This window comes from Centruroides vittatus, unplaced genomic scaffold (genome assembly GCF_030686945.1).
Source record: "Centruroides vittatus isolate TY-2023 unplaced genomic scaffold, ASM3068694v2 contig_466, whole genome shotgun sequence".
In the NCBI taxonomy this organism is placed as follows: Eukaryota; Metazoa; Arthropoda; class Arachnida; order Scorpiones; family Buthidae; genus Centruroides; species Centruroides vittatus.
Window position 1 is genome coordinate 408855 of NW_027122260.1, and position 13493 is coordinate 422347.

General features: G+C 33.2%; 1 protein-coding gene across 3 annotated transcripts in view; it reads right to left on the reverse strand.

The window, feature by feature from the left end:
- The window catches only part of LOC136977664 (sodium/potassium-transporting ATPase subunit alpha-like), a 155414-nt gene that overhangs the window by 130463 nt on the left and 11458 nt on the right, over positions 1 to 13493 (reverse strand). For 2 of the 3 annotated variants that reach the window (XR_010881120.1, XM_067273197.1), the window contains exon 2: positions 4780 to 4935. Coding sequence is in view for 1 of the 3 variants with exons in the window: in XM_067273197.1 (XP_067129298.1) it covers positions 4780 to 4935 (156 nt within the window). In the remaining 2 variants the exon portion in view is untranslated. Of the gene's footprint in view, positions 1 to 4779; positions 4936 to 13493 lie in introns of those variants that run through there. The other variant, XM_067273198.1, reaches the window with a different exon arrangement.

Sequence of the window (13493 nt, forward strand, 5' to 3'; positions counted from 1 at the left end):
TGATTTATGAATTTAAACTTGGAACTAATGCTGCAGAAGCTCCTAGAAATATCTGTACTGCTTTTGGGAAAGATGCAATAACATCAAAAAATGCTCAAAGATGATTTTAAAAATTTGTTTTAGGAAATCAGTCTTTGAAGTATGAAGCAAGCCAGGAAGACCATTAACTTTAGATATATACAAATTAAAGACAATGACAGAGACAAATTCACATTTAACACATCAGATGAGTGCTGAAGAGCTTAATGTAAGTGATGAAACCATCAGACTTTGCTTACATAAATTGGAAAAGAAATGAAATTAAGTAAATGGATTCCTCATGCATTAAACACAGAACAAATTACACCATTCCAACATTTGCACATTGCTTCTTTCACATTTGAAATATAAGAATTTCTCAGATTAAATTTTGATCACTCATGAAAAGTGGATTTTATACTTTAACTACAAACATAGTCATCACTGGTTATCATCAAATGATCCTGTATCACAGATGCCAAAGCAAAAATAACTCTGAAAAAAATTCTTTGTGTTTGGTGGACTTCAAGGGGATATTGCTCATCATGAGTACTTAAATGGACAAACCCTTAGAAAGATTTGTACAGTGAGCAGCTACAGACAATTTAAGGCAAAAACAGTTATCTTTGGCAATTCAAGGTGTTTTGTTTTTACAACAGAAATTACAAGAAATAAAATAATGCAATTGGAATGGGAACTTTTATCTCATCTTTCACATTCTCCTGATTTTATCTCTGTTGGGTTATCTCCTTTTTTTTATCTTTGAATGTATCATATGTGCAGAAAAAATTTACAAATCACTTAAATAATAATAAAGTTTGTTTTCTGTTATAGGTAACATGACTTAATCTGTTTTGTTTTAGTTGTATATCTTGCTGACAGTTCACTGACAATTTGTGTTGCGTTTGTGGAAAATTGCAGGAACAAGTGTTCACGCTATTTGTGAGTGTAGGTGAATTACCACGTGGGGAAGAGACACAAAGAGACAAGTTAACAATAAGTTTATATATATATATTAGAGATGATGATACAATTAAAGATATATATATATATATTATATATATGGTTAGGTTTACAAAAATACGATTTCACGAGCACCTGAAGTCTCACCGTTACAAATTATAGTATAGATGGTTCAACCTGCCGTAACTCAGTTCGTCCTGGGAACAAAGAAATCACAGTAAAGATGAATATTTCACAATATATTAACGTTTGTCTATAAATATTGAGTGACACACGACACTTGGGGGATAACACACATATGGAGCACACGTACTTGTTCGAGGCGTAGAATGGTCGATGGATCACGATTACAAATTGTCCCTTATTCGCCTGTAAAAACTGTCCTCGTGAAAAAGCTTACCGCACAGGTCCGTATGATTCACCAGTCTTCCCAAGGAAGGACAAAAAGCCCAATAACCGGTTGGTGCCGCCTTAAATACCCCTTTTTTGTGTACACGACGGGTTGCCAACCATCATACCCCCACAACCGAAAATAGCCCAAAAAAAAATACAAAAATAAAAAAATATATATATATATATACATATGACAGACGGCTGCAGCCACACACGTTTAATATGTTGTTTTTGTTGTTGTTATTTTGCCTGTACAAATAGGTATTTACCTTGTACTCATAAAATAAAATAAAATAAAAATAATAATTACAAACCATGCAACTAAAAAACCAGAAGTAACTCAATTTTTTAGCACTAAAATTGACGTTTTATAAAAATGGTATTTCAAATTGACATTCAATTACACTTTCCCAATGGAAAGTGTAATTGAATGTGAAGGTAAATGTTTTGATGAATAAAATTATTATAAATGAAAAATACAAACATTTGTATTAACATTTCAAAAAATGACATTATTTATTTAATTACCTGATATTAATTATACTATATTAGATGTATACAGTTGTGTTTTGTTCTAAACCTTGTCATCTTATATGTTCTATTTCAACTGTATTTGAAATGTTCTATTTTGATTGTATTCAATTTGTTCAGTTGCTTGAGGATAGTCTTTAAAATGACAGAAAATGTTTGCATCAATTAAACATATTTCCTCTGCTGCTAAAAAGGTTTTCATGGTATTAATTGATATTTTACAAATATTCTTTAAAATATTTCTACAGTCAATACTGATTAATTTTAAATTTGTTCAATGTAATATTTAAAATTAATTAGTATTGTTTGAAGATAAAAGATTTTTATCAAAAATACATGCAAAGTTCCTTCATATAAAAAATCTTTTAATGAATAATTTACTATACATGAAAAATAGAAATGCTAATTTAAACAATAATAAAATAATAATTTTTTAAATTTTATTTCAATATTTGAATAAAAAACCATAAATAATAATAAAGTCAATTCCAGAGAAAGACAATTTCTTATATAATCTATCAGTTAAATGTTTGTGTAATACGAACCAAAATTTAATGCTATATAATGGCAACATGGTCACAAGAAAATGGTGGAAAGAAAAACAAAATCAATCTAACTATGTTAGAATTAAAATTGTTCAAACAATGACAGAATTTTAGAAAAAATATTTGAAATTGATGTGAAAAAATACAATTGCATTCCTAAACACAATATCAGTAACATTCCAACATTCTTATGTTCAGTAGAGAAATGTAAATGACATATAATCCAAAGTCTCAGAAGTGAAAGAGGAAGAGACTGAAATGATGTAATTAATATGAAATAAAAATTAGATAAAGATAAAAGAAAAAAGCTCAAGAAAGATTCAAAAAACAAGTGAAAATCAAGCTTACATCACTCATCAATGCTAAATCATTGCTGTTAGTTAAAAGAAACCTTTAATAATAAAATCATTTGAAAGCATAATATATTCTAACTCCTATCAAATTTACAAGCTTTAGAAAAGATTTTGAAACAGTAGAAAAAGCAAGTAGAAACACAATAATAAAGGAAATAATAATAATAATAACCAATAATAAAGATAATTTTAATATATTTTTAAAAACTTTTTAAATCTTTCATTGATTGTTTTTAAAGATTGTGAGGTAGGGGTGGCCTCACTCTCATCATATACATAACTGCAATGCATTTATAGATACACAAATAGTGATTAAATGCTATGCTTGGTTATGTTTATTAGATTCAGGGTGGGCTATCTTCCTAAAACATCAAAATGCAATGTCATTGGACTTATATACACCCAACGTTTCAGCCTTCTATATTAATTAGAAATGGGTCAAAGTTGAGTTTCAAGACCTGAGAACATACAAAGCAAGTTAAATAGAAGTGTTTAATGAAAAAGGCTACCCATTTAACTCTAACTGGTTTATTGTACAGCCATCATTAGGATAGCAGAAAATAGAACATTGTGTTCCAATTAGACAGAAAAGGAATACAAAACATTTAAATTTTAAACATAAGGAATAAATAGAACAAAATTTAAATAGTAATATATAAAATAAAAGATATAAAAGTCATGTTCAGATAACATCTCCTCATATATGCTTATAAAATATAAAAAATTCATTGCTGCCTGAAGAAGAACCTCAGAAGGTTTGAAAACGTTCATGAAATTTAATTTTTCGTTTTTGATGTTAATTACACAATGGTAATAGGCTTTGAGATATGTAATTGATTATATTCCAGTGTTGGATAAAATGAAGTTAAGAGATGTAATAGCCATTGTGGTGAATTTAGTACTACCTAAGCTTTGCACAAAGTATATATGTGGAGATATCATTTACATATAGTATTTGTACCTTTTATATTTTAATTTTGATTTATTTATTTGTTCCTTATGTTTAAAATTTAAATGTTGGCTATATTCCTTATCTATCTCAATGTTCTGTTTTCTCCTATCCTTATGATGGCTTGGCTGCTAGTACAGGTAAAAACATTTGACATACTCAGTAAATTATTTGCTAGTGAAAGTTATAATGTATTATTTAAAAGTAACACTAAAGACAAAGAAATGGATATATCAAAAATAAAGAAAACAGAAAACAACTCCAAAATGGATAATCAATTACTTATTGAATAATTACAATTGGACAGATATTAATGTAATATTTCTTATGTATGATGTAGATCCCATGCAATAATTTATATAAATAAAATTAATAAAACTTTTGATAAATAAAGTATCCACTACTGCTTTTTCAGGTTGCCAAAAGTTCTTTATTTTACCAAAGAACTTTTGGTAACTTTATTTATAAAAATAAATTATGATAATACTTATAAAGGAAAGAAGAAAGAGGAAACATAATAACACCATTCACAAAGAACTAAATATTTAATTGCAACTATTTTCAATCTGCTTAATAGCCTCTTTTTAAACTTTGGTGATTTATTCTGTTTCTTAATTATTATAAGTTTAAGTTGAATGCCAATTTATTTTAATGTGATATATCAAGCTAAAACACATCTCATATGTAAAATCAGTATTATATAAATCTTATGTGTGAAACTTCTTGAAGGGAAAAAGCTGTATGATTCAGCAACATAACCAACAAAAGATGAACTGAGTATTGTGATCTATTTAATCAACAGATATGTATGTACCACTGAAAAGAATAAAAAATAATCTTCATTTATATTGTATGAAAATCTGAATATTCATAATTAAAAATTTAAATGCAAGAATGCTTTAAAATATATTTTCATTTTAAAAATATAAATAAAATTTTAATAGTAAAAATAATTCTAATTAATTATTGTTTACATTTTAAAATTAAAATGTACATGTCTGTATTGACTAAATATATAATGTCTTACCATTGAAACTTCTTGTTTGAGTTCTTCCAAATCAGGCTTTCCTTTCTTTCCATAAAATGTATTTTTCTTCTTTGGAGGTTTTGATTTAGTTTCATTAACAACATTTTCTGTAGCATTTGGAGTAATGGCAACACGATAACTGTCTGATCGTCCATACTGAATAATTTTAAAAAATATATACATTTAGATATTATATACAATTTAGTTTTAAATTTACGTTTTAGAAAAAGAATCAACCCCTATCTAAACTCTAAACAGTCACCATTTGTAATGCCATAACATGTAAGTGTAACATATGATATTAACAAAAGTCAGTGTGAAGTGATTATTATACTTAATATTAGAATCAACCCCATTTTGTAAACATTTACAAATCAAATTATCCAAAATATTATACAATAAAGTTTATGATAGTATTTTTATACATTTTTTAATTCATCAAATCCAATTTCAGACCTATTAATAACTAACAGAGTTGTTAGTTATTAATAGGTCTATCTTATGTAACTATTGAGTTCAGTTCACAATAACCAAAAAAGCAATTGAAATATTATTAAGATTTATTGACATTAATTAATTTGAATAAAACTTTTTAGCACAATCTCTGAGACGTGTGCTTTTCTTTTGTGGTTTACAAGGAATATGACATTTTGTATGCTTCTTTTTGATTAGGATTTCAGAGATGATTCACAACCATGCAAACTGTGAATAAAATGACATCATTTTTTGAGAGACTTGCAGGTTTTGAACAGCAAGCAGAGAACCCCACCATACCTGTATGGGTGGCTTTTTTTAAAAACTCTTTTTACCCTGTGGACACTAAGAGGGCCTCTTTTAGGAAGCCCATTATGGGTTCAGCAGGCCCTCAATGGGGTGGCCGGGTGGTAAGGGACAGGACTGACATATCTGGTCAGATCAACCCCAAAATATTCCTGGGGATTTTTCGACCCATCTGGTTTTGATCTCGAGTCCCCAAGAGCACCTTGCTCTCTCACCCATTCACCCCTGTATGGGTGGCTGGAGAACATAAATGCCATTACACTTATTGTGGAGAGAATTAGTGAAAAAAATATGATTTTAAATTTCTCCTAATCAGACAACTTACTCAGGATTGCAAAGTGAACTTGTTCTCTATTGTTCACCTTAGAGGTTGTAAGAATTACAGTCAACTCCTTTTTACACAGGAGATATGTTTCCAATTAATTCTCTTGCAAACCTTGTAACTGATGCTGCCAAAGTTCGTACGCTAACGTTTTTGGCCCCTCACTAGGTCCTTCTTCAAGCGAAAATTTATTCTATTTTCTTTTTTTTGACCGTTAGATCGAAGAATATCCTCTTTCTGGATAAAAATTCGAATTGTCCGATTCCGTATCGATGGAAACCGCATGCCATTAGATGGCATGCGGTTTCCATCAATACGGAATCGGACAATTCGAATTTTTATCCAGAAAGAGGATATTCTTCGATCTAACGGTCAAAAAAAAGAAAATAGAATAAATTTTCGCTTGAAGAAGGACCTAGTGAGGGGCCAAAAACGTTAGCGTACGAACTTTGGCAGCATCAGTTACAAGGTTTGCAAGAGAATTAATTGGTTTCACCCCGGTGTGTATAGGTGAATTGTAGATATGTTTCCTGTAGTAAAATGGGAGATAAGTTTCAAGTTATTAAATAAAATTGTGTAAGATGAAATAAATAACTATATTTCATACAGAAAACTCTGTAAAAAAGTGGTGAAAGTTTTCTTTCGGTATAGACCTATTTCTTCAGCGTTAAAAATCCGGTCAGAAACATAGCCACCCACTCTTATTATTTTGGTTAGTTCTTCTGGAAAGTTCTTGGCAGCATTTTCATCTGCAAATGGAACATCCCCTTTAATTTTAATACTGTGAAATGCACTTTTTAAGAATCCTGTCAGTCATCCTTCACTAGCAGAAACTTTCTATTTTTTTTCTTTTTACTTTGTATTGCTTGAATATGGTTCCAATTCTTGTAATTTTTTTATAAATTCAGTGCCTTCTGCTTTATAATATTTCCATCTACAGGTACCATCTGGCACCAAATTCTCAATTAAAAGCACCAAAAAATTTTCAATTTTTTTCTAAGATTTTTTCTAAATTCTACTACACGATGATGTTTTTGATCTAAGTTTTGACCACAAATGATAGATTTTCATATAGAAGTCTCATTTCTCTTAATTGTTCTGGCAGTAGTTGTTAGACTTGGTGTTTATCAGAAAGATTAGTAGAAAGGCAGTTGGACTAGCGTAACCGGTTATGTAACAAAGGAACAAAGAGTACACAAAGATTACACACAGTCTTGACTCACAGAAGGTCAGTGCTGGAAAGGGGAGAGTGAAATGAGGTCACCTTCCCCGAGGCGTCAACAGCGCCACCAGCCTTTTATTACATCAGAAGAACATCTACAAAACATCGCAATCGTTGATTCCAACAATAGTTTCATGTAATGAAGGTTCAACATATGTGAACCTTCAGTACTCACAGGTTGGTTCCAAGATTTTTATTTGTTTTCTAACTAAATGGCTTTTCTTTTCCTTTACTTTGTAATTTTAGACATTTTGAATTCGTAATCTACCATAAAAATTATAATTAAAATATTTTAGACTTGTAAAAACTTGTAAATTAGACATACTGCAAACTTTTAAAAAATCATGCCTATCTTTTTATTCTTAAATTAATTAATACACTTAATACCACAACCTATGCAATTCACTCTGACAAAAATGTTTATTCAGATCGTCATTAATTATAATATTTTTTATGCCTAAGAGTGACTTGCCAATATAGTCTGGGCACCAGGGCTGTGGAGTAGGAGTACGAGTAGGAGTAAGGAATATGAGGAGTTGGAGGTTTTTCAAGGAGTAGGAGTAATATATTTTGTTACTCCTTATTCCTTTAATTATATTGCACATTCAAACATTAAAAAACAATTCACATGCACATTCATATGGCAATGATGAAATATTGTTATTGAGGAGTATGAGTAGGAGTAAGGAGTAAGAGTAGAAGAAAGTTTTTCAAGGAATAGGAGTAGAAGTAGGAGTAACGTTTAAAAATCCAACTCTGGAGTAGGAGTAAGAGTAATGAATATAAATATTGCAATTCACTACTTAATTTAGATAAATCAAAAAATTTTCCATAAAATTTACTTAAAGAATTAAAACTCACTTTGGAAAATTGTTTTTCATAATATTTAAAATTATTAACATCTAAAAGTGAAAAAATTCTAAAGATTTTATGTCTGAAAATCTGGCAATATAATTATAATTTTATAATTAAAAGAAAATTATAATTAAATATAGTGTGGTCGCCAGCAAGGACTTTGGTGGCCGCCAGCGCCAGAGATCCCGAACATTATCTGGCAACACCTGCCAACGAGAGTTGGGTGGCAACGTGAAAAAGAGGCGCGAAAGTTCGTTGGATTTGCCCGGGTATTGCCCGAGGATGTCGGTGACAGTTCTCACCTTTTTAATAAAGTTTTTTGTTACTGTTCGTGTTTGACTGCTTAGCGTTAGTTCTAAAGATCAGTAGGATCGAATGACAAAATAGCTTTATAAAGAAACATGAATAAAAATAACGGGGATACTATAGATTACCACCTATGGAATTTCGGGACTTTGAATATATATCTGAACTGAGGGGACCGAGACGAGTTCAACGATATCCTACTTTTATACCGGAGACGAAAAATAAGAAAGTTATAGTTTTTAATGCTTTCATGAAGACGGCACCGTAGTTGCTAGTGCTGTCATCTCGCGGTAAAGTCTGCAAACAAATTTTAAAAAACACTCTGAAAGACAAGAAATTGCACGAACAGTCGAATGCCACTTCCTTTTTTTTTCTTTTGTTCAAGAACTACCGTGAATCAATAACAATCGGCGGCTCCCCTCCCAAGGGGAGTCCGTCGGGAGCACGAACAGTCGAACGCCAGTTCCTTTTTTTCCTTTTGTTCAAGCATCGCAATTCCCGATTGCGATAGTGCGATCGGCTCGTAGTACTAACCGACCGCGAGCGATTGCGAGACTGAGGAGCCGTAGCCCCAGTGGCGTAGCGTGGGTGTCAGCCGCCCGGAGCGAAAGAAAATTTCGCCGACCCCTTATTTAGGTATCTCAATTTAAAAGACTAAAATATACAGTAATTCTAAAGAACTTTTCAGCAAGAACAATCATCATTATTGTGTATTGTACAGGTTCAAATTTTTACAAGATATTATTATTTATTGTGAAATTGTGTCGCCCGGGGCGGGCTGCCCCTGCCGCCCCCACTACGCTACGCCACTGCGTAGCCCCCAAGGTCGACGAGCGCGAGGGTGTGCAAAAAGGACTTAACTCCAACTGTAGACAATCAGTGTACTCGTGGATCTACATCTGCCTTTGTTGAAGGTATATATGGCCGACTTGCCGGACTGCCTGTTAAACACGCGATAGGCTTAGCGGAGAGAGCGACGCGACTCCCGATCATCGCGCGATCGCCGAAAAAAGTATCTTTCTTATTTTTTGCCTCCGGCTTAAAAGTAGGGTACCGTTGAACTCGTCTCGGTCCTCTGAGTTCAAATATATACTCAAAGTCCTGAAATTCCATAGGTGGTAATCTATAGTACATCCAAAATGACATAAAATCTTCTTTACTTTTTGAATCTTAAAACAATCCACTTAGTCAAATAGCTCCCTACCCAGGGCCGGATTTACATAAGGGCATTTGGGGCCTGTGCCCAGGGCCCCCACAAAACTAAAAAAAATTATGTTTAAACATAATTTTTTTTTCTATTACCGCGACAGCTTAGTGTGGTCTAATCATGAGGGCAACAGGCAGAGAAAACCAAACCCGGGAAAAAACCTATGAAACATCGGAAAATTTCGGGAAAAAATTTCACATAGGTATTTTTCAGTTAAATTAAAATACATATATTTTATTGTGTAAACTAATTATGTCTACAATAACCTTATTTTTAAATGAAATTTACAACTTCCTAGTTCAAATCTAATTGAAAGTACAGTATTTTGTGTAAATTTTCTAAATCATCAAATTTGTCTACTCTTAAAGGGGTGACCCCACCGAATTTGTGCCCAGGGCCCTTGGATTGGTAAATCCGGCCCTGTCCCTACCGGTGGCTAATGGATGGAATCATTGGAAGTATTATACGATATTTTGGTGTGTAGTATCCACCAGCTAAACCACGTGAGATTGGTGCTCTGTAAAGCGCATCCGCAAATGCCTGTAATATGGCTGCTTTACATCATTCCAATATTTTTGCTGTGGAAGCTATCCCGTATTTCACAATACGGCACTTCCATTGGTAATATGCGTATACGGATTTATATTCGAATATACAATAGCAATCTTATTATTGTTTTTCACCAGTGGCGTGCCATCCTTGGAAGCGGTAGAAGTGCGTTTCCCTTGTTAAAATATAAATACATATTGTGCAATTATTTTCATATTTGAATGTACTTTGAATTAATTAAAATTTATATTTTATTATAACCACATTATGTATCTTATTACAAATTTCTATACTGCATGTGAAAAAAATGATAAGATTGCTATTGTATATTCAAACATAAATCCGTATATGCATATTGCCAATGGAAGCACTGTATTATCGAATACGGAACATCTTCCACGGCGAAAATATTTGAATGGTGTAAAGCAGCCAGATTACAGGTAGGGTTTCTCAAACAGGATCTCAGGATCCCAGATCCTGGCCGATGTTTTAACCTAGAAAATTCTTCTCATCTCGGGAAATCCCGCAAATTTCTTAAAAGTTCACTTTTTTCTTATTTTGTGTTAAAGTTGAAGAAATTTTGCAAATAGAAAGTATAAGTAACCCATAAACTGTCAGAATACATTTGTATTTATTAATTTTAAGCCTGCTTATTAGTTTTTTAAAGTTTTGCTTGTTATGACATCCCACAGATTGTCAATAATCAATATGTATTTGTGGCAGGACTCTGAAAATATTTTACTTGTCAGAACATGTAATATCTGGAATAATTGCACCAATTCTGTCTTAATTTTAACTATGCCCAGTAGCTTCAATAACTGCATTATGCCAGGTTGTGCAAATTGGCAAGGATAGAAACGAGTACGAAGTCTACAAATATGAAGTTTTCCTTCATAAACCTGATTATTAAAGCCAAACTGCCAAATTATCATGCTATAAGCTTGATACCGCTATTAAAGCAGTCGGGGTAGATAAATCAAGAAAACTAGACAGCAAAAGAAGTACTGCAACGCATCTCGAAAACTAACTAGAAATATTCCAGGCTACAGGTAAGAAAACACATAACATCTGTCTTCTCTTAAATGCATTAAAGACAATTCCACCCACATCCATTGAATTGGAAAAGGCATTCTCAGGTTTCATTATTAAAATAATAACCAGATTCAGTGATCATTGACCATCTTTGGTTTTCAAAATCTTATAAAAATTTACAATAATATTTTGTATTATGTTTTATTTAAAAACGAAAATTACCTCCTAAGTTAGAAGTTTAATCTAAATTTATTTTTTGTTTAAATTTTCAACTCAATTCAAAGGCATTCGGGGAAGTACTCGACCTTTAGAGTATTCCCCGTGCAGGAACAAAACAAAGAAACTTCAAAGAAATAAATTACACACTCTATGACTCCATGCAAGGAACTCAAAGTTTATTTGGATATACTATAGATTACTCCCTCTGGAATTTCAGGATTTTGAGTATATATCTGAACTCAGGGGACCGAGACGAGTTCAACGATACTCTACTTTTGGACCAGAGACGAAAAATAAAAATGTTATCATACTTTTTTCGGCGATCGCGCGTTGATCGGGAGTCGCGTCGCTCTCTCCGCTAAGCCTATCGTGTTTAATTGTCGGAACGAAGTGACGACTAATACCTGACTTCATGCATTCCTTGTCAACAAAATAACTCTAGAATGAGTTGTCCGATCTTGATGAAATATTCTAGGACGACTCATCATCACTTAGGGATGAACTGATTAAAATTTCAACTCTCAAAAATGATCCATTTTTGTAGAACTGGAGATAGGGGTCAAAACGAAGATCGCGTTTTTCTTCATTATGGATCATTTTTGAGAGTTGAAATTTTAATTAATTCATCCTTGAGTGATGGTGAGTCTTCCTAGAAATTTTCATCAAAATCGGACAACTCATTCTAGAGTTATAATGTTAACAAGGAACGCATAAAGTCAAGTGTTATTCGCTTCCTGCACGCGCGTGTAGAAGCGTTATCTAGTGGTCGAAAAATATGACAGGCATTAAAACGGTAATTTTGAAAGTTAAATGTTATCGCTAACTAGATACACAACAAATATAAAGAATTTTTATAGAATAATAAGTTTTAAAAAGTTTTCTTTTTAAAACGTGGAGCAGCAGCGATCAATATTCGATCCATTCTCTCCTTCGTCTTCCTATCGTTAGTACGAAATTTCGATCTCTAAATGGAGAAGCTGCACAGAGTTTCCAGATTGAGATGAAGTAGCTCAAATTCATCATCATCGATGAAATGTCAATGTAAAGGCCAGCCGATGGGAGAGAAAGAAAGTTAGTTCGGTCGAGCGGTCAGACTGACTTGTGGGAATGGACTGACATCACTGAGACAGGTACCATCTAAAACCGTTTAATAAACATAAAAATGGAGCTTACAAAAATTCTTTTAATTCGGCGTAACACCAATCCAACGGGCGGATCAGTCCGTGTAACAGTTCAATAGTCCCGTCGATCGTTTAAACTTCCGATGAAGGTGAGGAGGGTGGTGTCGGCCCCGGGGCACACTGCACGACTTGTTGTGACGCTTTCGGCGGCGGGATGTACCTGGTCGCAACTCGTCGGGAGCGGAGATCGGAGACCAGGTCGAAGCGACGATCCAGACTTCGTTGTTAAACTTTATCCGGAACCCAGTAGCGGAGCACCCTGCACCGAAGACCAAGAACTCCGAATGTCCTTGAAACGACGATTTTATAATCTTTCTCCCCCAAATCGCCTCTTCATTGGTCTCTCATTGTCACCTGGTGCCAATTCGAAACCCGATGGAGGGCGCGGGAGAGGTCATCGTCGCGACAGAACTTGATTCCTCTCTCGTCGCGTGTTTCTCGAATTCGTTCTTTTCCATTGTTTTAAATACACAGAAAAAACTTCCATTAAACAATGGAAAGCTCCAATTTCGTCCCTTTTAGTCGACCCCCGTTCGGGTCCTCACATCAATGACTGGTGCAAGAATGCTTTACATGATCGAGAGAAGATTGAGGGAGATAAAACCCGAGAAAAATGAGCCATTTGGTGGATTCTTTCCGTAGGTTTCTATATTCAACGGTTGACTCAACAGTAAATTTTCCGTTGAGTGCCTCCGTTGAACGATCTCACGTCACGTTTTGCAGAAAAAAAGAAACGCTTTCGTTGAGAGGTCGCTTTTCAAGATGGCTGACTTAAGTAACGAGAAGGTGGCGATCGTCACTGTTTTGATAAATACTAATTAAAGTAACTCGCTTAACCATTATTCGAATAAATCCTTTTATTCAAATGAACCCATATCTGAATCATTTTGTATACTGGGTCTTTCTTTAATAATTTTAATTAATTTCTTGAATATATATCATTAGGAAGAATTAGAGGGCTAAATATCGGTTGCAATCAATTTTGGATAAATGAAAAAAACCTTAATATTTCAATATTGACCAAAATATCCAACATAATCG